Below are 26441 nucleotides of genomic sequence, written 5' to 3'. Positions count from 1 at the left end.
TTCTCTTACCAGATTTTTTACAAACATTTGCTTACATAAAGCTGCATTTGGCTCTTACAGCACCACACACTAATAACACACTGTTCCATGTTTCAAGCTCCAGTACCACTCCCTTACAGCACAGAAAAGGTTACATTATGCTGCTGCTTGTTTCAAGTGGCAATGAGATGACACATCACATTCAAGTCGTGTTACAGTTCATGAATTATTGCATATTGTACCCATAGCTACTTGTACCAATTAAGGAAAAATCCATGGGAAAAAATCCATCCTGAAGTTAAAGCATCACTCACGTTAATCAAGAAACAGAGCAACATTCATGGCAATTTCCTCCCTTTTCACTTAACACCCCCCATGATGTGAAAAGTCTCACCATGAGAACGGTGCCATTTTCCCTGTGCTCTATCACATTTATGTTATTCTGACTACAGCTCTCCAGAGTTGTTACTGAAAGATCAACTTGTGCAGAGAACTCCAAAATGCAGCAAGAGACACCATACATCATATCCAGAAAATTTCCAGCCTTGACTGGTTTGACTGACCATAGCCTCAGGTCCAGGCACTGAATTTTTTTGTCCCAATACAGAGGTGAAAAGCAAATCACTACGTTCAGGATGCTCCTTAATAATTTTTTAATCTTTTTTTTTTTTCACTTTTTTCTTTTAGCAATTTACCTGACACTGCCTTCTTTCTGCAATCACTCAGAGGAGTGTTTTACTGCATGTTAAAAGACAAGATATGTATTGAAAGTAGCAATTTTATTTGAGTTAAAATTATTTACAAAAACCCAAAGACATACTTCATGAAACTGGTACAAACTATTTTTCCTGCCGTTGGCTTTTGCTCCAAAGATCACAGCTGAGAAATACTGTATAAAATAAAAATAGGATTGGATTCAGAAAAGTACTCTACTGTTCTAATTTCCAATTGAGAGTATTTACACAAATATTTACAATGGAAAAAATGTTACTTTAAAACTTTAATTTGCAAGTTGACCTCAAGTACCCTTTAATGCAGAGTTATTTGAGGGTCTAACACACAAAAATGCACTGCAGTTCACAGGGTGATTTCTCCCCCCACCCTCAAAAAAAATCTGCATTTTTCAGTGCTTGACAATTAGTTACATTAAAAAAAAACTGTTAAACACTGAGGTAAATCAATTCCCAAACAATTACCAGTGTAACAAAGAAAGGTAGTTGTCCCTGCTTTCCCCTATCATCATATTTGCATCTTCTTTTCTCTTGCCATCTCCCCATATGAAACTACATAATCAATTTGAAATCTCATTATAGATGTGAAAATCTCTAAAATTCAAAAACTAGATGGGCCAAATATTTAATAATTTTCTCCTGATGCAGATCATTTACATATACCTTTTCCCTCTCTCTCAATACTGTTTTGGTTTTTTTTGAAGAAGGGGAACACAACCTCAAAAACTTTTCTAAGTTACACTGATACACTAAGTTTTAGAAGGTGATGAGAGAAAATGCAAAAAAAAAAAGACCAACATAAGATTTTTGCCGTTAATCAGTTACTTCCTTACAGAATTCCCAACAATCTGCATTATCAAAAATAGGAAGACATAGAAGGCAGCCACTGTATGTAAAAAATTTACAGCTGGCACTGATACAAAAGCACAAGTTCTTAACTTTATACACGGAGATAACACAAGATCTAAAAGCAGGTTAGATTTCCTGTTATTTCCCCCTCATTATACATAGAACTAATATTTTTATGGCTTCAAGTTTTACAAATTCAATGGAGTAACATGATGTAACTACCTATACAGGTATTTAAAAATGTCAACGAAGCAGATCGCAGAACAGTCTGCAAATATTCAAGACCACCTTAATAAAAATACTTAATAATCAATTCTGTTGGTCTGAATAGTGAGTGCAAGAAAAAAATTGTTTAAAAAGTCATGTATTTTCTGGGATTCTTTGTTCCACTAGAGTCCTCAAACACAATGCTTTGCTGTGAACTAAACCTCAGACTGAACAAAATCTTAGCTATATCAGCAATTTAAGGCTTTGTGTTGTATGCATTTCAACTCTGTCATACTACAGAAGGATGAAATAGAAAGATTATGTCAGCTGGAAACAATAATCCCCATTGGTGTTTTAGCTTCTTTAAAATTATTCCCCCTAAAGCATCCAAATTCATTGTATTCAACATTATAAAACACACCTTGAGTTCTTCCTTGAAACAAATTAAAACAGCATTTCAAAGTTTTTGCTTATCGGAAGTGTAAACTACCCTGCGAGTGAGCGTTTTTTAAATCTTTTTTTTTTCTTTCTTTATTTCATTTGCATTTTAACAGCTTTAAAAGGGCACAACTTTTTACAGTCACTATTTCTTTAGTGGATAACATACCCTCAATGGCTTTATGTGTTTATGGGTCTGCATGCTCTTGGAACTACAAAGCGTTATGGTCTAGCGGGTTATAGTACGTGGGCCATGGGAGTTTTAGAACTGAGAAATCGTTCAACAACCTAATTTCAATCAAAACAGTATAAAAAATAAACTATCCAATCCTCGCCTCTTTGGATTCCAACAAATTTTAAATATAGACAGTAGTTAAAATCACAAAAGTATTTAAAAATTTATATTTTATGATTTTGGAATCATCTAGTAATAAAAAAAGCAGGAACAAATTAAACTCAAATAGGAGCGGTGCTGCTGTCCAGAACTTCTTTATTAGAACATTTGTTTGATACCTCAGTAGCTAAGCTGCCTTTGCACCTGGCTGGCATGAAACAGTGGCTCAACAGTAAACAGCAGTTGCACTATCAGCAGCAAGTTTTTCCCCTTGAAACTTGTCACGAACAAAGCAAGAAAAAAGATAGGGAGGGTAAACCCTGCCAAAAATATTTAAATACTGCACTGCATCATAAACAGCAAGGTTTCTTTATTTACTTTCCTCAGAACCTCTTTCCCCTCATTTTTGATAGTTGCAGATTGATGTAGTAACTGTCTTTCAGAAAATGCTGAATGCATGGTTAAGAGACCAGGTAGCCTTAAAAATCCGAACACGAATGACACAGATGAATGCTCTTGGTATATCCTTCAAGGACTTCTTTCATGACTTCTTCTTTTGTCTAAGGGTAGCTCCAGCATTAGAGTGCCTGCAGCGGAAGTTAAGTATCTAGCAGTGTTCCAAGTATTCAATCACCCTAGAGATAGATTTCTGGCCTGTTGTTCCAACAGCACACTGGAAATGCAATAGAAAACACAAGTAACAAATAAGCATTTGTAGCACCTCCTTCAAATATCTGAGAGCTATTCTATTCTCAGAATTTTACTATTTGCAATTATGCATCAGTAAAAGCAACTAGGTTCAGGCAGTTAATTCAGAAATATCTTCCTGGCCAATCACAATACAATGACAGACAAAATTATGACAGACAAATGGCCTCTCATTATTAAAAAACAGAATTATCATCCTGTGCTCTTATGAAGACACAAACTGAAAAATGTTAATGATGCTTCTAAAAAGGCACGAAATATTAACAGAAAACAAAACTACAAAAATATCTACAAATATAAACTTGAAATATGCATTACTTACAGTAAGGTTCATAAAACTGAGAAATTTTTTGAGCATTTCAGTCATTATCGAGAAGTCCCCTTCAGGTAAGTACTCCCTCACAGTAGTCACATTGATCTAAGAAATAAAACAATCTTGTCTTATTTAGGAAACATTTTTCTGACTCAGAAGTATGATGAGCTGCATGTGAGATGCACTAAGACAAGTATATTCACAACATAAAGATAGCTTCTGCTGCCATCTTTATGATTTAAGTGTCTTTCTTAGCAATACTCATATCTTCACTGTGTTTCTGTTTTTAGAAAACAATTGCTTAAAGAATTTTTTATTATTGGTTTGTTGAAGTTTAAAAAAAATTAAAAAAGAAAAAAAACCAGACTATCAGACATTCCTAGGACCTACAAGATTATCAAACCACCAGACCACTCCCTGATAGGGAGAGGCTCTCCCTTTACAACTGTGAAGGGCTGAGAATTACTGATATCACTGTCAGTCTCACTCTGAACACTGAAAGTGTTACGGACACTGATCAGTGCAAGGACACAGAACAGCACCTTAAAGGCCATTTCTGCACCTTGGTAAATTCAGACAAGCCTGAAGGCAGAACTCATTTGCATGTGAGCACATTTCTGATAGGACAATTTACTGAGTTCTCAGCCATTGGAGTTCCATATTTTTAACTTCAGCTTTTCATTCTATATTTCCAATCTAAGACAATTATTTTTATAATAGGGACACACACAAGTTCATCTGATTTCAATGGAAGAAAAAACTAAAGCAGACTGATAAAGAATATATAAGTCTGATGGTAATTTGCTAACTAAAACTACTGAGAAGGAACAGGCTTAGCCAATTTTTCTCTGCCTTTCCAAAGCAAATTCTTTTGCTGGCTACAAGGAAGGGGAGAGAAGTAAAGAGGTCAAATATTCAATTCCAACTGTTTTTGATAAACACAGTGATGTTCAAAAACTTATTTTTGGCTGAAATAACTCTGGGAACCCTTCCCAAAGCTGCATACACCAGTGTAGCTTCACCAACATATTGCTCACACTGAAGCCCAATTTAATAAACCCCTTTCCATACAGCAAATTACCACTTCATTAAACATTATACTGGACTTAGAATCAACTTATTCCCTTACTGGACTCTCCTGGCAGAGACAGCCTAGAAGCAATGCTGTGTATGAGGCCACAATGCAGTCTTCCATGTGCTTCCCAGCATGCTGAAGAGCTGTAAAAGAGACAACAGTCTATTGTATTCTCCAAGCAGCTGGTATCTTTTACTGCTGCAAATACAATCCCTCATTATCACTTTCCAGAATGCTTTTTCCTCAAACAAAACGAGCTTTTGGACTGAGATTTCAGAGATCAGGAAACCACACTTACTGACTCAGCAGCACATTCTTGACAAGAAAAATGGTCTTCATTTAGTTTCAACTCATTCTGCTGCACAGTATTTTGTCATTTGCCATTTCAATGTGCAAACTGTATGCTGAACACCCCTAACTACCAATCCAAATGTTTCATGTGATACTATATGCCTCTAAAACTTCCCCCAAAGTAGTTTATTACATTTTCTGCTGATGACTCAGCATTTTGGGAAAAACTACAAATAACTGCAGACACTACTTGATGGAGCTACAAAGAGGAGCAAGGATATAAAAAAAGCTTGGAGAAGGTAATATACCACACCTATTAACATAAGATGAAAACACTATTAAAAGTCATACACTGCATCTACTATTGGAAGATTAAACAAGAAGGAATGATGTTTCAAATCCATTTTCCAGAGACAAACTAACAGGTCAGAGACACTCAAACTCCTGGAACAAACTACCAAAGATGCAGTACATCAATGCACTACACAGGCACTTCAGACACCACTGATGAAGGGAAAAGACAGACACAAAGCAGATGGGGACTGAAGAAGCAAACTGGGAGAGGAGGGGGGAAAAACCCCAACTCTTAAAGTAGCTTGAAAAAAGAACCTGGAAAACAAAATTAAGGGAGGTAACTTTCAAGGACTGTTCCAGAAGAATGAGGCAACAGCCTAAAAGTCATCCTTTCCAGAATATCTTGTACATAGAGTGTCCCAAAACGGTCTGGATTTTTTTTCTGTTTCTTCTGGGCTTTTCTTTAAGAAACAGATAATAGTTAAAAGAAGCATAACAGCTTCTACTTCTCATGCTTCAGATCTGAATGGCTCCTACTTATGCAGCAGTTTCACCTGGGATACACTGAGGAAATCTCAGCCCTGAAGACTGGATGTAGAGAGGAAGCAGAGGACAAGGAGGGATTTTATGTGATCACACTGTCTCATCACAGCCAGACAACGTACCTTTATTGAGATCAAGTTCTTCATCATCTTCCTCCTTCTTATCCTTCTCCTCAGTACTATCTGACTTCTCTGTGGAGACCCACTGGATCTCCCCACTTGTCTCCTGCCATTCCCCACTCTTATCATGCTGAGCTGTGGGAGCTTCTTTAATCAGCTCGTCCGTCTGGCTCTCGGCCAGCTGCGCCGCTCGCTCACACTCCAGGAACAGCTGATGTGGGGAATTCCAGGAGAACTTCCATTAGAAATTAACCCCAAACACATGGACTTCGTACTTTTGTTTCCTGTTCACAATTTACCCCTTAATACAATTAGTCTTCAATACTTTTTTTAAGAATAGGCAAGTTTTCTTCCTCAAAGGAAAATACAATCTGGCTCATCACCAGCACTGTGCTCCACAGCAAGATCTCCCTGCCTGGTGCTGAACTGCCTGGCAGGCTCCCCTTGGGCATCCTAAAAGTTTAATCACTTTCCTTCAGACATGGCAGGAAGACTAAAAGCTGCCATAATTTCCTGTCCATTTTTGTTCTCTACCAATTTTCCTTTTCTTTTTATGCTAACTATTCCCTCTTGGCTTTCTTAGAGCAAAAACATGAGGGAGTCATTTAAAATGACTTAGCAAAGGATGTGAATGAACCAGGAAACCCATATTAGACACTTATTTCTCATTAATTATTTCCTATACCATACAACCAGTTTTAAACATTGCTTTGCCAAGCTCCATATTTTAAGATATTTACTATTATTATTTTTACTGATTTTTTTGTCTGCAACTGGACAGTTATTTCACAAAGTTAAATACAACTGCTAAAAGCTTCCATAAAATTAACTCCACTGAAACATGACATCTGTGATTTCCTTTCAATTTTTTAATTTTAGTTTGCATGGTGGAACTAATTCACCAAAATGATTGATTTCTTTTTTATAATAATTTTTAAAAATTTCTTCATTTTATTGGTGGATTTCTTTTTTTTCTTACACTCAATTTAAGACTGCTGTTTCACATCCATAATCATTACATCTGTATTTTATTGCTTTTTAAAAAGGATTATCTTGTTTTTTAATTTAAAGCTGCAAAGTCTTAAACACATGGCACTTCAAAAAAAATTATGGAAGCAAAGTACATAAGAGAAAAGTAGCTTACAGTTGGTTTAAAACAGAAGTCAAAGTAAATAATCTAGGAACAATAAAACTATAAATAAATTATATAGGAACATAAGAGTTTTACTGGATGTGTGTAAAGCACTGTCTTTTACAGGAAGCTGTTTCTGTAATGGACAGCACTGCAGAACTCAGGGTTGTGAGTAGCAATCTTCCCCCACCTTGCTCCACTCCTCAAAATGCCAAACAGAAAACTGACACATTTTCATTGCTGAGTCTGATAATGAGCAATGGGAACTACTGCAGGACAAACACTTCTCACCTGCACTAAAGCCTGAACAGCATCAATCTGTCCAGTTATCTTCAGGCTTTCGTCTCCTTCGCCCGTACACAAGGAGTCAAAAGAACACGATGTCTCCATATTGACGAGGCAGTGCCTGTTCCGGGCACTGTACTCCACGAGATTGATCAACAGACCCAATCCCTGCAAAATGGGAGAGTCAAAAAGGATTACACACCTTGGAAAAAAAACAATTTAGCAAAAAACATCAATTCAGATAAATATCTTTGTCCTTATCTTTCTGAGAATATGCAATTTATGAAACAGTCTAACAGACAGGGGGATCAGGATTTAAAGAAATACAAGACAGAACAGAGATCCCTGTACAGGAGGACTTTTATACAGGAATCTGTTTTTTCCAATTCTCAACATGAGAACATTTTTGGAGCTGAGAATTCCTTTACAGAGGTTAGGGATTTAGGTGTCCAACCCTGAGCTTATGTTCATAAGAGATCCTTCATATACACAATTTCACTGCTACTATTAGGCCATTCTGACACATTTTATATAAGCTGAGGTAAATCTGACAAAGCCTTAAACTTAAACAATAATATCAACCACATTTCCAAAACTGAAAAGATGTTTGAAAATTATTAATTCACATACTTATTTAGCAAAATATCTTTCTTTACCAAGCAGTGCATTTTTCCCCACCAAACAAAGGGAAAAAACCCTCAAACCCACCAAATCCTTAAAAAAAACTTTAAGTACCTCACTTAAGGTATATATATGGTCACTGAAAACTGTAGGGGAAAGTATTCCTCAATGAGGAACCAGAGCAGCTCAATGCATAAGGAGGCAAATCACTTTCTGTTGATATGAGAAGCACAAGAACTTACCAGCACACGAATATCAAATCTCTGTTCTTGAGGTAGGAACTTGGGAACCTGAAGCACACAATTCATCGCTGTGCCTATCAGACCATCTTGTTCACCTGTTTTTGTACTACCCCATTCTGCAAACAAAGAGTTCAGAGGCTCAATAGTGAAAACTATTTACAATAGTGAAAACTATTCACATTTATAAAGGTAAGTAGCCTAATAAAAACCTTTTGGCTCTAATGACAAACCAGCCTCTCTCAGCCCAAGCCCTCATCTGAACATTTCACACTTGCAACTCCTCAGCCAGCTTGCAAAGACAAGTTACTGAGGGCTGGAAGCAAACATCTACCATGGATAACTGCTTTATAGCACTGGACTTGAAAAACCATCATCAATACAAAATATATTTACACTAATGGTTTATTTGACACCTCAGCACAGAACATGCCCAAAATTTGTTGTCTTACCATTATCATTTGTCAGGTTGAGCAAGACCCCAATGATGGCCCTCATACAGTCTTCCACTGCTTTACCCACGTGGTTAGTTACATTCTGGTGAGGCACAGACTTATTGTCTGGTAAACAGATACTGTCTTCAGCACGATTATATCGCTGGATTAACTCCTCACAATGCTGCAGTGCTCTGCAGGGAGAAGGGGCAGAACAAAATTATCTTCACAACATACACAGCATTCCACCTGTAGACTTGTTTCACAGGGAAAAAATCCTGAAACAGATCTTTATGCAGAATTTTTCTGATACCCAGTTTGTAGGGACAGATAATAAACTTATCACCTGTAGAATCTTTTATAAGCTCAACTGAAATTGTGTAAACAAAAACCTGGAAATCTTAGGGCGTTATCAGCTTGGTATTTCAAGAGCAAGTTAATTTTCCTTCCCAGCTTCATCACATGATCTTACAAAAGATATCTCCTGTTCCTACAAACCCAGCCTCTCATATCCTCTGGCACAACATGATTCTGACAGTGTTACCAGAATGTTCTCTTGTTCTCTTCTCAGAACTACTTCCATTCAGTAAGAAATGACACATGACTTCCCAGCAGTAATATCCTAATCTTGTAACACTAATGGACTACAGGCATGACTTTACTGCATAACATCAGTTTCATATTAAACCATCACACTGATTTCAGTCATGAACAAAACCAGAAATGTCAAAAATATATGCTGGTTTAAGTAACATATTAGTGGTTTGCTTAATTTTAATTTAAAGAAATACTCCAAATATCTAACTTATAACCATGAAATCATGTTTCCAATGAGGTCTGCAGAGTCAAACTTTCAGCTTCATTTGTTCTGTTATGAAGAGCAATGCAAGGGGCAGACAGGCTCTGCCAGCCAACTGAGACCTCACCCAGATTGATAAATGGGTTAGAGGTGTTTGTACAAGAATCTCTGCCAGGGAGAAACGCCAAGAACAAGATTTCACTATTTTAATTCTTAGTTACACTGTCAATTCTGCTATGTTCCATTCCAGTAAACACTTAAGCATAACAAAAGCACAATGAATAAATGTCACTTCACCCTGTTCCTTCTTAGTGGAGCAGGAGCTGAATCCACAGTCTGCAGCTTCTACAGACCCAATAGAAGCAGCTCTACACACTGGTGGTACTCAGGTAGTTGCCCAAACCTCCATATACATGAACTGTACTCAATGAAAAAGCAACAGTGGAAATTCTGGGGTTATTCACCCCTAGAATCTTCTGGTATAAAGCATTTCCTTTTTTACCCTATCATTTCGCAAAACTGGAGTTTTTGGGGACTTTTTTCTTCAACTTACTTAGCTGAGGAGACTATGAGCTGAGAGTCTTTGTATGCTATCAGATAGCTCTGATTTTCTGGATTATGCACAGTTACCTAAAGAGAGAAGGAGAGAGTAGTATTAAAAATAAGAGTTTTTTCCCCCTGAAAGAGAAGTATTCCCTTTTACTACTACTATACTTTATTCAGTTCCACATTTTTTGGCTGTTATCCAGTGTAAACTTTCACTTCTCATTTCTCAGTATTTCCTTGGAGTTTTCATCTCTAAATAACTGTGGCATTGAAGATAAAACCATCTCCCCTGATAAAGTACAGAAACATGCAGCAGAATGTTTTGCCACAGCAGAACCCTGAATCCACACTCTGGGACTATAGCATCCAAGTGTGTATAGAGAACACAATCATATATATGTGGCATTTTAAGGACTTGACATCAAATCCACTTCTGAGAGCTTATTATGCATCCAACCATAACACACAAGGTTTTCCTTGATTCCCTTCACTGAAATTTGGAGTCAATTTTCAGAAGCAACAGAAGTTCTTTTCTTGGACTTGCATGATTTGGCGTGTTTTGAATTTTGTCATCTCTCCCAAGTTTCTAGGGATCTTACTACACCACAAACGCCCCTAAGTCCAAATTTGAATTTTCTAACACTAGACAAGGCTCTTCTACTCTTGCTTGGCAATTCCATCTATTGAATATAAAAGCAGAAAATTACTCTGATTTTTTTTTTCTCATTGCTGAGAAGAAAGGTAAAGAGAATTTTTAAGACACCCTTCAACAATTGTTCATGTTTCTCAGTTTTTAGCTTGCATTTACACCATCTTTAAGTCTGTCCTTCTACTTTAGTGAAGAAAACAAGTAACCACTGTAACTATTTGCCCTCTAATTTGGGTTTAAGGTATTGAGCAAGATTCATTGACCTGTACTCTGATCCCAAATGTTTGCTGATGTGTGGAGATGTGTTGCTAGAATACAACAAGGCTCCTCTGCTTCCTTAGGGTATCACAACAGAAACAGAGTAACACCAGTAACAAACATCAAACTCGGTGAAGGCATTGCAGAGGAACACACACACACCATTCCTGTCAAGTAAACTCTACAAAAGTATCACATATTTTGATTTTCTTACAAGTTCTCAAAGAAATATTTACCATCTGCATATACCCACTCAACTGATGACAGGACTCGTTTGCCCCTCAGGACAATTTTCTCTTTCAGCACTTCCTCAGCTGATGGCTCAAGGTAGCAACCCCTAGCATTGATTTATTGCTTCTAAGAAAATCCCACTTCTATAATGTTCAGTTATTACTAGACACACATTGGAGATTCAAAACTCATGCCAAGGAAACAATACTCATAAACAGCAGCTTTTTGTAGGAACTTAAGAAAAAGTATCATGTTATATTTCGTTATTTTTAACAAAAATAATCTTGGAATGCAGTACACACATAGAGAATAACAAATTAAATTTTCAAACATTACAGCAACACTGATAAGCATCAGAAAGTTAGTACAGTCTGTAAAAAAATAAAAATCAACCTTACAGAGCTATAATGTGACTACACACTGAAAGAAGGTAAACCAGACCTGCTTAAAAAGCAGCTCTCAGAAATGCAAAGGATCTGCTCATACTCACACTTTCCAAGACCCGTAAACATCTCTCTGCACCCCATAAGGAAGCAACCAACTTCTCTTCATTTTCATCACTGCTTAGGTGATCCACACATTCTTTAACTAAATACAAAAAGAAGTTTTTTTCCTCCATAAGTAAAAGGTCTCCAAAAGCCAGGTGTACAAACTACACAGCTACTCAAGAGTTGTTATCAACCTCGTTTTACACTCTGCACACCTCTAATGGCAGGAAATAACCATGAGGACATGATCAGCACTCCAAAACTTTTCATTTCTCCAAGTAAATGAAAAAAAAAACAAAAACCTTACAACATTGTCTTGAAAAGTTTTAGATTGCTGTTACAAATTACCTAACCATATATATTATTTTCTCCTGCTAATAACTGTGTTCAGCACATGACAATGTTCCTTAACTCTAAGGGAGTCTTTTAGAAGAGGAATGAGACAGGACAAGCACACATTTCCCAGACTTTACAACTCTGAAACAATAACTTGAAACTGTGTTCAAATTGAATACTTCCACCTCTCCAGTTCTTTCTTTGTTCTCCCACTGCTTATTCAAGACCAAGCTTTACTCAGGTCAAGAACTCATTTAGAAATGTCCCTTTTCCTAGCTAGGAGATTCTGATCAAAAACACACTAACAGGGGTATCTTTGAACCTTCCCCCCACCCCCAATTTCTTCTTGAAGGGTTTACTTCCTTTGGTATATTTAGTTTAAAAATATCTGGTCTGAAAATAATTCTAGGACACTATGAAGGAGATTCTACTCTAGAATAAGTGTGCTGTACAGAGATATGTAACAGCATTCTGTCCAAGCTTAAGCCATTGTTATTCTCATACACTGTAATGCAACACTCCACACATTCTGTTTAACATGAAAACTACTTTCAATCTCATCTAAAATAGATTAAAATCACTAATATTTCTCAGTTACTTCATACTGAATTGTGTATTTTATTTTTAACACTGTTAAGAAAAATATGTAATATTTCTATTTTAAACCACAGGAAATGAACATCACAAAAAGCAAATATTTTATTGCAATTCACTATTTTGTCATGCTGTCAAAGCAGTATCCCCACTATACCTTTATCTACAATATGATCCAGACCACCCAGAAGTCGCAGCTCTTCTTTAAACCAGTCCCCAGCTCGCTTAGAGGTGAGAGACAGTAACGTCTCCATTGCCAAATGCCCAGTCTGAAAGAGAGAGGTTCTGGAGGTAGTGAAATCATCAAATGCAGCTGCAGCCAATACACCAAGGCACACAAACACACGTCACAGGAAAACCACAAAAACGAAAGTACAGGCTCTGAGAGGCACCACCAGAGGGAGCAAGAATAGACTGGAGAATATGCATATCTTTAAAAAAATGACAGTACTGATAAAAAAAGCTACTTGGCATTTTCAAATTTTCTTTATTTTATTAATAGGTTAGAAAACCCAGGCAGACTCTTGTCATCTGTTTCTATTGTTATCAAAATAAACAAGTGGACGAAGTAAATGGACAAATCAGCCAGGCAGTAAAAAAATCAAGAAAATCCCCAGTAACACAGCTTCTCAATCTCAGATACATGGGCTGTGCTGCTCAAAGATCACATTTGCTTCCAATGTAGGCATCTTGTGTTTTTAATTTCAAACCTACAGAATAAAGCAATTAAACTGAACAACTGCAGGAAACCTTATTCTATTTACTGATATACTTTTTTGGAAAAAGGAGGAACACATATATAAATTCAGCAACAGTAAAGGTAAAATCACTTCCTGCAAATGGAAGCAGAACAGTACTCAACAGGCTTGAGCAAACACTCCATTCTGTCAGTATGAGCCCTCCTTTCACTCCCCAACATCTCCAGCTGCTTTCCTCACTTTCAAAATACTTCATTTCCAAGGAGGAAAAGAAAGCTGAAGATCAGATAAAGAAGAGTTAACACCCAAAGTTGTTTCTGGGTTGTAGGAGCAAGCCCTGCAGCACATTGTCACTATGAACATACAGTAACAGCATTCCTCCAGGGCAAATGGAAGAATCCTTGGGTCGGCAAAGGGTTGTGAGGATCAAGAGAACACAAGTAGCAGCAAATCTACAGCAGGTCAGGTAATTTCCTAAATACCTACACCACAAAAGCTCAAAGGCCACACAATATTTAAAACACAGTGATTAGTTTTCTGTCATAGGGCAACAGGACTTCAGATAACCCTAAAAGAATATAATCTGATATTTGTACACACTTAATAAGGACACCAATTTTCTCTTTTTTTAAATAAAAGCAATGAAACCTCGTAACCCTTTTGCTTTTGACTAAAATAATCCATTACATTCAAATTTTTGTCAACTACTACAAAATTTTAACACCAAAGGCCCAACACATGGTTGCCTTAACATTTCAGCCTTATGCTGAGTGAAAACCAGAATAAGTTCTTTCACCATCTGAAAACAGAAGCCACCCCTTAAGGCTTTTGTTCTGATGCAACAGTGAGGAGGCAGCTGCAAAAGCAGGAGCTGCACAGGGCTGTGCTCACTGAAGGTGTGGGCCATCTGCTGAGGTGAAGGTCAGGTTCTTCAGGTTTATCTTCTTCTAATGCAGCACAGCCAGCCTGGAACAAACTCAACCTGCACACACCTCCCTGGTTTCTGGGCTAATGTTTTTAACATAAATAGCCATCAAAAAACCAGAACCTTTGAATATTTAAAATTTAGTCCAGCCTCATTTCTAGACAGACACACAAACAATGTTATCTGTGGAAAGAGGGAGGCAAATGGATCACATTCTCCTGATCTGTGTAAGATTCAAACAAGCCAAGGTGTGACTGGTTAGGCACAAACTGGAGGTATAAAAACATCTGCTGCAATCCTCTTGTTTCTCACTGGGTATGTCTGAGTCGGAAAAAGCACAGAGCTTTTCTTCACCCCCAGAAGATTTGCATTTTTTTTACATTTTCTGCCTGTCATTTAGTACAAAACAGAGATTACTTATTGTATCTTATGACAGGGATCTACATGAAAGCAGCTTGATCTTCAACATATGAAGTTCATTATGGTCTCAACTTACCATTGCTACTATTTTAAACTGGAAGAGAACCTAATCATCTCATTTGGCTTGCAAATATTCTCTAAATACTATACAGTCTCTGCTTCTAGATGGTGCAGCTGGGAGGAAACCAGTTTCCATCTGTGAGGTACTACAATATTCAATGCATTTACAGCAACAGCTCGAAATAAATTTAAGAAATAGAGCTGCCTCAGGGAAAAACCCTCAAATACAGCAGCTGAAACTGATGGCCGAGGATATTAATGCTCTTTACTCATGAACAACTTCCTCACAAGACAGAGACCCTTTTGATATATCCTCTCCTTTTAAAATCCATGTCTAAGAAAAAACAAGAACAGAATTACAGTTCATAAAAAAGCAACAGGCTAGATCAGATTATGAATATGAGAAAAGCTCAAGCAGGAGACAGTGGTCTTTGTGGCTGGATGCTTTAGCAATGAGAAACCTGCACCAGCTGTTCCATGCTTAATAAAGGGAGCTGTCTTACATTTTATAGTGCAAGAGATATCCTGGCACTGACAAACTCTGCTATGTGAGCTGCCTTCAGTGCCAAAACAGCACTGAAAGAAGACTCTGATTATACCAAATCCTAGCTAATCACCACCTAGAGAATAGATTTCCTTCTGTGGTGGTATTTTCAGACTGTAAACTGAAGTGCAGAATATAATCTCATTTCTTTCTTTCTCTGCAGATTTCCAAGGCCAGAAAGTTAATTCAAGCTCCCTGCCAGCACCTTTCATGTCCTTGTATGAAACCAAAGACTAAAAATTGCAATTTGTATTCCATTGTCACCACAACCTGATTACCAAAGTTAACAATGATGTCATGGATATTGTCTTCCTCACCCAAAATTCAGCTCTTGCTAAAGCTACAGAACAGTGGCTCTTCATATCAATTCAGCTCTCTGTTCCATAGCCAGAATTTGGAGAGAAAACACCCCAAAGAAACTCTTCCTAAACTGACACAAAAGTCCCAAACGCTACAGAACAAAGTGCCAGCTCAACAAGACACATCTTTCAGTCCAACTGAATATGGAACACAATTCTAACTGCAGATTACTGCCAGGAGCTGGAACATTACTTGCACAGACAAAGCTCTGAAAAGCTCACTTCATAAGCAATAAATCAGAAGCTTCTCCCGTTGAGTATAAGCGTTACAGAAAAAAGGGTACAAGCATTACAGAAAAAACGGCAAAAACCCTAATAAGAACCTTGAAAAGAATGTATTACAGGATGTCAAAAAATTAAGATTATACTAACATCAACTATACTGGAATATGGCAAAAGCAAAGACACATTAACTGTTTTTTGTCATTTATGGCCACTCATCTAATCAATCTGTCAATCAATTCTTAAAATACACTCTTCTAAAAAACCTTGCAACTTAGCCTTTTTATTTTCTAAGCTAGCTTGATGATAGCATCCAATTTCTTTTTAAACAGAACCTAAACAGAGCCAGCTCATTCTGCTACAGATGAAGGTATCTTCATAAAGAACAAGTATGTTTGAGAAAGGAAGGAAAAAATTCATCTACATTCATGATAAGCAACAGAACTGCCACACTTTGGGTAGGGGAAAATCAGCTTGTGCAGGATAGGTTTTTTTTAAATGTCAAAACCTGCACCACGGTTTTTAGTACACAATACCCTTACTCCCATGCACAAACCCCCGTTTGTGAAAGTACTTATAAAACTTAGGCAAAGAAATGGAGTACATCTAAGTGTGGGTTTCAAACACAGTTATTGTAACTTGTTTGCAACTGCTCCCTGTAGCTACCCTTAGCAGGGGCAAACAGAAACTCAGGTGAAGAACATCCTAACTTTATCCTACTAATAACTTTTGAAAAAGGAAATTTCAAATTTGAAGAAAACACTTGTGAAGTCAGGTATACATAAAAAGCAGATGAAACAGCAGGAATCCTTTGCTGGGGATGTGAAATGAAGGATGATGCTTGCAAATTCCATTTTATTAAGCATTCCATAACTGTGAAGGCTTTCCAATAAAAGCATGTTACCCACCGTGATGTTTTCGAGATCAAGATGTTTGTTGTGAACAGTCTCACACAGTCTCCGAATTTTCTCCTTAATTTTATTCATGTCCTTTTCATTCAGCAGCTTGGCAGAGGAAGCATCTTGTTCCAATTCTAGAAGCCGTATCATCAGGTCTAGACTAGCTCTGTCCAAATCCATGTTCAAGCGATCTCTACTAAGGATGTACATTAGAGCTGCTGTACAAAGGGACAAATTCTTGGGTTGGGAGAAATAAAAAAAAAAAAAAAAAACAGTTAGCTTTTACTAACATTTTAGGCAGGCCTTTCATTATTTTTAATAAACAAGCTGAAGATTCATAAAAGAAAATGCCTGACAGAGCCCCAGTCTTAGCACTTGCATGAGCATCCACTGTTGAATGGAGATTCCTTCTAGCAAGTTACTAATGCATTCTCTTGACAAATAAAACTGAGACATAAAGCACCCAATATATTTACAAAGCCCTAGTAAAAAAGCAGGGATTTCTACTTTTTAGAGACTCAATGCTGCAGACAGAGCAAGAAACAGTAACTCCAGCTCAGGATACATGGCAAGGTAGGTGAACATTCTGGTTTGAGGGGATGAACTGGTGACAGCACCAGAAAATCCAGACATCATGGGGACACTGTCTGCAGGGAGGGAGTGCCTGGGGACATAAATTCTGATTCTGCCAAATGGGTCTGTCACTTAATAGTTTATCCAAACTTTTCCAGCATAAACACATTTTCTTTCCAGGGGAATTCTGCTTTTCAGATGCAGCCAGAGTGTAAACCAGTTTCACTGTCCATCCCCATCAGTCCTTAACACATAAATGTTATTAACTTGACCACCCATATCTTATACAGAATTGGTGCACAGGCACATCTAACTGGCTAAAGAATACTTGATTCTTCTTGAAGAAAGAATTAAATTCTACTTTCATGAGGTTCCAAAAAAGCCAAAGCAGAAGATAACTGTCAGGAAGGGACGGACAGCAGTGAAGCAAAGCCATCCATCCCTGGTGTCTAAGTACTGCACTTGGACTGAGAGCACTGAGCTCCAAGTTACAGGAAAGAGGAGAAATGTTCACTGGGAACAGAGGTGTGCTGGGCACAAAACTGTCAGAAACCTCTGTCAATAACTGGAGGAGCTACAGAAACAATTGTTTCTGTATAAGATAAATTAAACATGGAAACAAACTAATTCTGGAGTATAAATGTTGTACAGCTCAACAGGAAAGAGCAGAACTCTGTGTCATAGCAGATTAACATCTTGTTTAGAGTTCAGCCAACCATCAAAGCAATCATCATCTACTCTGTTTATTTTAGAAGTAAGTAATAATCATACCTGGTCATACTAAGCAGTATCAGCATTTCCAAGACAGGATTAGGCAGCTGACAATCTATCAAAAGCTACGTCAAAACTCCTTCCTGTCTGAGTTAGGAAATCCTCAGGTGAATAAGGACTTTAATCTGACCAACTACCAAAGACACGTCAGAACTCCTGAAGGAAAGAAGCAAGGGTTTCCAAAGGCTACCCCCAGCCTTCTATGACTACTTCAGCCTTGCCAGATGTAAGGCAGAAAGCATCTATGTGACCTGTCTGCAGAAGGTATACATTGTTTACCTTTCATTTTCAATATCTTTCTCCCATCAGCCTTGCAATTTCATTGTTTTAATCACAGAAATTGTTTACTCTTCATTTACTTGCAGCTGGCTTAAACTGTACATGTCAGGTTCCTTAAAGAACTGGGTTCTTCCAGAATGGCAATGGTAAAACAGGACACAGGAATGCACTCATTCCAGAGGAATCAAAGGTTAGCTAATTATTGTTCAGCCAATGTGGGACTTCAACATCTATGAAGAACTATATTTTAATGACCAGCATTATCTAGGTGAGTTTCCTGGTTTAAAAAAAAAAAGCTGAAGTCCCAAGAGAGTTTCTATCAACTGCAAAGTATGCAGCAGTTCACAGAGGGAAAATGCTGGATTTATAATCTGGGCTGCCAGTATTTAGGCATTTCAAGAAGTCAGAGACTTTTCTTAGATCCTTACTCAGAAATGCTTTACAGATACTCCAAAGTCTGGTAAGGGCAATCACACTCACTCTAAGCATCTGTATCAAGCCCTTGCCTGTTCCAGGTTCCCTTTTCAACCCAACCAGCCTTCCATTATGAAGGGAGTAATGGTTCTTTTGCCCTCTGCATCAGCTCTGCCGACACTTCCCTTCAGACTGGCCACCCAGGTTTCAAGACACTTACTGTGATCAGATCACCAAGACACGATGCAGGAGGTTTAAGGCTGCTGGGAAAGCACAAAGGCTGGACTGGCTCTGTGAAAAAAGAGCCACATTCCTGCAACAGCACATACACAGCAGAGATTCAGGCCAGTAAGCCTCCAAATGCTGATGTGCAGCAGGAAAATACTGATGATATAAAAGCAAGGATCTCAAATGTGAATGGTGCTTACAGCATGGAACAAACCTGCTTTAGCTTCATACCAGTGATAAGGGTTTTGGAAAGCTGGTTTCTCCTAGTCCCTATAGTCTTCATCTCAAATAAAAAAATTCTACATTTTGCTCTGATCTTTTTTAAGTGTTTAATTAACCACACTGATTGAAAGGTATCTCATGCCCTACCATAGACACAATTCTGAGTTTGGAATGAGGGGAAAATTGGTTGTTGTTGCAACCCACATTTGATCAGTATTCTAAAAGAACAAAAAAACCCAACCAAAGAACCAAATCAATCCTTCCAAATGCTACCCTTAGACTGCAGAAGAAGAGTGATTTTTTCAGGTGAGCCTCCTCCATCCCACTCTACTCCTCAAGATGCATAAAACACATTCTGCTTCCAAACAAATGCAGAGAAGAGAAAAAAGTAAAATAAATACAATTTGCTCTAGACAAATTTCATGGAGTATCTAACTATAGATTTGCACTCCATACCTCTTCAGAATTCAGGAAAACATCCTAGTTTGAACATACACTCCAGAAATGGCAGACCACTTACACCCACTCTCATCCTTGTCTTCTCTTGCTTGTTCTATTTATACTCCAGCTTGTGGGAACAGATGGTTATTTTCTAGGGTTCAGCACTACATATAATGCACTTTTATCTTTTTTTAAGTTATTCTCATGCTGAAGACATTATAAAACCACATTTATGTGCTTAACTACTGACAGCTATAATGGAAATATAGTTTTTATTTTAAAAATTAATAATGCTTCAAAATCTTTACAGAGCACTACTGAAGAGACAAAGCCAATTAAAAACTTATACTTAAACACAAGTCTACAAGAAAAAATTTGGTGGAAGAAGTAATTTTCATGTTGTTATTTTTGGGCAAAGCTCTGTACAATAGATGGCATTTTGTTTTCCCTGCTGGTTCAAGAAATGCCAACTGCCAGTATGCAACTGCTACTTTATACTCCTTATGGAAATGTTAAAAGCCCCCTGTACACTCAGTCTATTCTATTGCATTAGAACAATGAATGCAGTATAAGTTCATATTTGTTTCCATTAACAGTGTCATTGTGGCAGTTTTCCCATCTTCAAAATACTTTAAGAAAATACTAACCAAATAACTGTGCATTTTTAGCTCAGTTCTTATTTATCTTACAGGGATTTGAGCCATGCATGCAAAGCTGAGTGTGATTTTTTGTTCTTCAGTTACTCTGAACTGAGATTTAGTGGAGAAATTTCTATTCCTTTGGAAAAAAATTTAGTATCAGTGAAATAATTAGTGAATGAAAGGGTAGTATAGACAGTGAGCTTATCCAGAGATGTTAGTGTTGAAGCACATACTGTCACTAGTCAGGGCATACCCATTACCATTTATCAAGAATAGTTTGAAAAATCAGTAATTTCACAATAATGTAAAACCTGTACCAAGAATGTACTGTAACGATATTCAAACATTAACTATCAATTTTTTTCTTTGACAAAAGAGAGCATTTCATCAAATATACTGAAAATAGTGAATATAATCAATGCTTTTTGTTACTGCAGACTAATAATAGCATGCAATTTCCTTTTCAACTGCATGTGCTAGTTCTTTTAAAAATGAAGGAATAATGGTAACTGTTAAAAGACAGCCAAAAATACACCCAAGCAAGCTTGTACATTTTCCAGGGAACTGTAGCTGTCCTCTGCTGATCTCCTGCAACTCAGTGGTGGCAACTGTCCTAAATAGAGCGACTGTACTTCATTTATTTCTAGTATCACTTGGCACTATTTTGACAGCTCACAAAATAATGAACTCATTGAACCTGGTGCCTATGTTTTACAATTAGCCATTGCTAATTTTTGAGGGAGATGGAAAATAAGCTATTATTCTAAAACAGTTACTTAAACTACAGCTTTTTCCCCCCACCCACGGTAAGATGTCAAATACCATCTCTGAAATGTCTATTTCTGGGGGTGCAAAGTTGCATTCTGCATTGTATGCCATTCTTCTTAGAGCTATTACAGAAAATTATAAACCTGACTGATATACATAGCTACTACCCATTTCAAGTAAAATCTCATCTTTCCAGCTTTTGTAAAAATATCTCAAGGGATACCCCACAGAGGTAACATTGATAAGAAGGAAAACCAAACTGCTTCAGTTTAACTCTCAGGTCATGTTACCATAAATAGATGAAACTTACCTTTCCTAGAATCCAACAGAACATTATATATGCTCAGGGAATCCTAAAACTGCAATTACAGCAGTGCTCAAGGAGACAAGCACAAGACATGAAAAAATCCCTACAACAGCTACAGAAGAGGTGGTAATTCCCATACAAGCAAGTCTGGAGATGAGCACTGAGAGCCACCTCTAAATATAAGGAGGAAGGATTCCTTTCAAATGTATTTGAAAGAATTTAAAACACAATAGTAAAACTCTGTAAAAGCTTAAGAGAATAAGTAAAATAGCAATCCAAAGCACAGTCCATTTTTACAAGATCTCTATTTAAAAAAAAAAAGAATTTTCAAACCCAGAAGCACATAAACAGTAGAATAAGGAATTTGTCAGTGGAACACAGGTGCTCTAATTTTTTATGCCACTAATGAGTGCTCCCTCAAATGGAGCCACTGATCCCAGAGGCACCATTAGATAGACTATACTATATCTATAAATATATATACATACACAAACCAGTACACAGTATACTGGATGCTTGACCTTGAACAAAATCCCCATCCAGCAGAACAGGTATCACCAAACTCCAATGAAATGCACAGGGGATCCATACCTGATGGTGCTGGGAATCATCCAGTGTTTTGAACACCATGGCCACCATCCCGTGTGCCCGCAGATGCATTCGGAAGCTGGGCATGGCACACTTGGTCGCCAAGCTGATTACACTGGAGAGAAGGAACTGGGTTAGAACCACTGAAATGAACACACTCAACAAGAACAGCAGATAAACAAGTCTTCAACACAGGACTGACCACGTGCCTCAGACCTTGGTAAACTGTGGGAATGTTTCTTCTAAAATTTGTCTAAGGTAGGTTTGCAATTGGTGAACAGTGACTGGTGAGCAGTGTTTTATTCAAGTTGCTTATCAGCACCAAACTATGTCTGCTTTAGTTTCAGCTTGGCTAACATCAAGATTTTAAAGGGCAGCCTTAACTTGCTTCTTAAAAAAAAAAAAAAGCTGAAAATTTCCAATAGTTAAATTGAAAGTAAAATGCCATGGATTAAGCATGAAGCTCTGATTTAGAGACATGGGAGAGCTCTTTATGGACCTCTCTTTAAGACATTATGAGAAATTGTAAATGTGAGCTTCCATGGCTATCTAATGCTTATCTTATTAACTGACTAGTCTCACTTATGCCTCCATAAAACTTCTTTTTATATTTATTGCTGCACTTATAATTGATGGAAACACTATAGATTTCAGAGAAGATCTGACAAATGTATCAGTAATCACTGACCAGTATAACAGTTTATTTTAAAAATGGCATTTTTCCCCGAGCTTTCTCAGTAAGCTGCCTGCCATTTCTAGCACAGCGCAACATAACAACTGCTAAAAATACATTGCTTTTAAATGTGCACTAATGTGGGAGTGATTCTGCAATCATGTCTTCCATGACTGCTGAGGAACCTGGCTCTGAGAAATTCACACAGTAAGGTGTTTAAAAGAACAAGGGGGCTTTCTGTCTCCAACCACAACAGCACCAGTTAGAGCTTACCGACCTGCTAGAGTCTCTTACGTCTACTCCTATCCTTACACATTGATTTCCTTTGCAAAAACACTTTTCTTTTAATGTGTTAACTGAAAAAAAAGATTTTTTTGTTGTGCTTATGTAAGTTACATTCCATTATATACATTTGTGAAGAATTAGTTAAAAATCTGATTAATTTTGCCACATGAGCAAATAAGGAGCACTTGCATGAAAATTATTCCTAAACTGTCATTATATTAATTTCTTCTTATTATAGTGTATAAACAAACTGGTGATAGAGTTCTCATTCTTATATTCTAGCAACAATATTAATTGCTAATTTCTGAGGAACAAATAAATTTTAAAGTAGCTCTCTTAGAGGCATAGAAAACTTCTTCTCAGCCACAGTCAAATCACAAAGCACTGCCATCACCTCTCTTTCTCTACTATTTTAGTTTAACTAAAAGGAAAGGAAAATTTACGTATATAAAAATATTATTGCATGGTTATTTTATTTAACATTATTACAATTACTTTCATGTCCAAGCAATTGACACCGGTATCAAGTCACAAACTTCTTCAAAGTAAGGTTAACATTTTTGATGCCAACTTCACAATAATGTGTAACTTGAATATGAAAAGTAGTCCAAGACCAGTTAAGGAACCTCCCAATTAATATTAAGGCTTCAGTCTTTTTAGTGGCTGCCAGTTATGTTATTTCTCAACAGAAGATAAAGAAGAGGCAGCTGAAGTTAAACAACATCTCACTATTACCTCTGTTCTAGATTTTCATCAAACTCTGCAGTCTTAGGGATTTTATTTTAGAATTGAATTTGCATTGAAAACAGAACAGATTTCACACATAAGATGTACTACATGAGCAAGTTATTAGAAAGTATTGTTTTGATTTACAGCAAGAATAACAAATGTGTCAAAGATGTCTCTTACTGCACAATTTACCATTTCATCTTCATAGCCATACTGTTTATGATGATTCAAAATATACAGTTTTAATTATTATTTTCAAATTTTACTCTTCATGGCAGAAGTGCCAGAAATGTCCATGAAATTTTAAAGCATGGACACTTCTCTGATGCATATTTAATTCAGTATCTCCTTCAAACACAGGTTCCATGTTTTGTATTAGATGTCTTACCTAAGGCAACGTGTGTTTAGGGGCTGATTGCTCTTCAATCCACTTAGCAAGTACTCAATATCATCTGTGAACTCTTGATTTTCACCAAATTCCACTACATCATTGAAGTGCTTTACATGCTGAACAACAGTGTATAACTGAAAAAGACAAATATTTTGACCTAAGTAAGTTGCTCTTGGGATTGATAATAATCTTGACAAGTACAGTTTAAAAATCTATTCAGTTTAAAGTGCAAGGAAACATTAAGATGTTAATAAAGGCCATTCAAAATATTATTTGTAATAGAAAAGCCAAATTGTGTTTTGACACTGTTCCTTCAGTAGTTAGAATTACTAGTAATTCTTTATCTTAAAAATTTGTTAAGAATACTTACTTCTTTGTCTTCTTTCCTACATTTCAATGCAGTTACTATCTCTTGATAGGGCTGAGTAGGTATTGTCACAGTTTTTATCACTTTGGGAGGTGGTGCAGGAGCCTTAAAAACTCCATCATCTTTATGAATTGCCTCCTTTGAAGATAGCCTTACCTATTAATAAGAAAGTGCTAAAATGGGCAGATGTTTTGAGCATGAAAACATACACTAAATACATCAGGAAACAGTACAGGTGTGCAATTGTCAAATTCACATTTTGGGACCATTTAGTCCTTGCCTTGCACTACCAAGATGTACGTACTTAAGCTGTGTGACAATGTGTCTACTCTTAAATGCAAAAAAAAAAAAAAAAAAAAACCAAAAACATTCCAAGTATCAGGAAAGCTCCAGTTGATTTCTGAAACTAAAACCAGTGGAAGAATAAAATGTCCTTTACATTGATTCCTTAAGCTTCAGGGTAAGAAAACCAACCAAATTCAGTGCTTATTTGTTACTCCTTGAAGTCTCTTAGCCCTGTGCACTCCCAGAATGCCCAGGCTGGTTGCACTATGAAGCCCTGAGGAAGCAGCTGGCTCTGGATGGGAGCAGAGCCCTGAGCCAGCCCTGCCTGAGCCCAGCCTGGCCTGCAGAGCTCTGTGCCAGCTGCTCTGGCCCTGCCTGCCCCAGGACACTGCACTGCTGTCCAACCCTCCAGCCTCACACTGCAAACTCCACCTGGCCTGGAGCAGGAGAATACCAGTACCCACTGTGTAGCAGCACAACCAAAGCCACACAGTGTCTTGAGAGGCCTCAAACCAGGTAGAGCACACTCTTAGTATTCTCTTATTTGTGCTGTTAAATATTTCAGGAGCATATCATGGCATAAAATACAGCAGAACCTGTTCCACAGGGAGGAGAGAACTTGATGTTAGGTCTGGAATAACTACTGACAGGTTTCCGGACAACTCCAGCAAGTATTACAGGTTTCTCCTCAACTTTGCTGTATTAGTTTGAGGCTACTACAAGCTGAAGTGCAGCTTATCTTCAGATTTACTTCTCAGGCACAAAATCTATTATGAACACAAACTACAGCAAACAAGGCTGTATGGAAAAAGACCTCCAAGTGCCAAATTCTAAATGTACAAGTGCCAATTCCAATGGCCATTTACTCACCCTCAATCTCTCATAACATCATGTACTTAGCTTCCTTACACAGAAAAATGAGAATATTTTAGAAGCGTGGCTGAAAAAATAAAATTAACATGCAGGCATAGAAGATGCATGACCTGTTACTCCAGGGAAGAGCTGGAGAGAAAGCCTTCTTGTGCACTGTACATTGAGAGACAAAATTAAAATAAAAGCCAGAAGAAGCTGCTATATTACTGAAGTATTCTTTACATTCTGCCTCTATCAGGGTGGCATTCCAGTGTTCACTCAATCACCAGTGGTGAAATGGTAAATAAACCACCCTGAAAAACCGGTTTAGAGCACATACTGTAGCACTGATCTTATCAGTCTGTGAACACAGGAGAGCCACTGAAGGATCTCATCCAAGTCTTGGTTAATGGCTGCCCCTTCAAAGCAAACTCCAAGGGCACTTGGAGAGGCCCTAAGAGAGTACTTGGCATAAGCAGTTTGCATGCTGGGAGGTTCTCACCATAAACCTGAGACAGACTTCTCCCAACCTTCAGGTGAGAAATTTCTACAGAAATTAAAGAGGCAGGATATATGTGCACGAACTATCACTCAACATTTGGCTCAAGGCTCATTTACCTTGTCACTTTGAAGTATTACACACATGTAAAACATGGTTAAAAACCATGTCTGAAGCAACTTCAGATGTACACCATAACATGAGCAGCACATGCAAATCCCCCTCAGTGGTTTGCTCAGCCAAACCTCTACCACATTCCTGAATTAATATTCTGATGGTTCCAGAGACAAAGTGGAAGTCTGACAGAATACAAAGTGACTGTCTGAATGAATGAAACAGACATTTCCTTAGCTTGAAAAAGCCATATTCAAAGTCTGTCTGACAAGACTCACACAAAATCTGCCCTTAAGTCAGCTAGCAGTGTACTTCACAAAAAACAGCACCAAGAGATTCAGCAAGCAACAAAACCTTCACTTCAAAGGTGCATAATTTAAACTGAGAAAGGGGT

General features: G+C 37.5%; 1 protein-coding gene across 4 annotated transcripts in view; it reads right to left on the bottom strand.

Moving 5' to 3' along the window:
* Positions 1 to 739: 739 nt before the first annotated feature.
* WAPL (WAPL cohesin release factor) overlaps positions 740 to 26441 on the bottom strand; it is a 133991-nt gene continuing 108289 nt past the window's right edge. For 3 of the 4 annotated variants that reach the window (XM_063163990.1, XM_063163989.1, XM_063163991.1), the window contains 14 exons: positions 24301 to 24453; positions 23928 to 24064; positions 21856 to 21967; positions 16630 to 16857; positions 12651 to 12762; positions 11566 to 11663; positions 9945 to 10021; positions 8611 to 8786; positions 8162 to 8277; positions 7305 to 7466; positions 5885 to 6092; positions 4689 to 4777; positions 3569 to 3664; positions 740 to 3211 (listed from right to left, as the gene is read on the bottom strand). In XM_063163990.1, the coding sequence (XP_063020060.1) occupies positions 3146 to 3211; positions 3569 to 3664; positions 4689 to 4777; positions 5885 to 6092; positions 7305 to 7466; positions 8162 to 8277; positions 8611 to 8786; positions 9945 to 10021; positions 11566 to 11663; positions 12651 to 12762; positions 16630 to 16857; positions 21856 to 21967; positions 23928 to 24064; positions 24301 to 24453 (1830 nt within the window). In that variant the 3' untranslated portion in view covers positions 740 to 3145. The remainder of the gene's footprint in view (positions 3212 to 3568; positions 3665 to 4688; positions 4778 to 5884; positions 6093 to 7304; positions 7467 to 8161; positions 8278 to 8610; positions 8787 to 9944; positions 10022 to 11565; positions 11664 to 12650; positions 12763 to 16629; positions 16858 to 21855; positions 21968 to 23927; positions 24065 to 24300; positions 24454 to 26441) is intronic. The other variant, XM_063163992.1, reaches the window with a different exon arrangement.

The sequence above is a fragment of the Melospiza melodia genome, chromosome 9, assembly GCF_035770615.1.
Source record: "Melospiza melodia melodia isolate bMelMel2 chromosome 9, bMelMel2.pri, whole genome shotgun sequence".
Taxonomy (NCBI): Eukaryota; Metazoa; Chordata; class Aves; order Passeriformes; family Passerellidae; genus Melospiza; species Melospiza melodia.
This window is presented reverse-complemented; position numbering and strand designations above follow the sequence as displayed.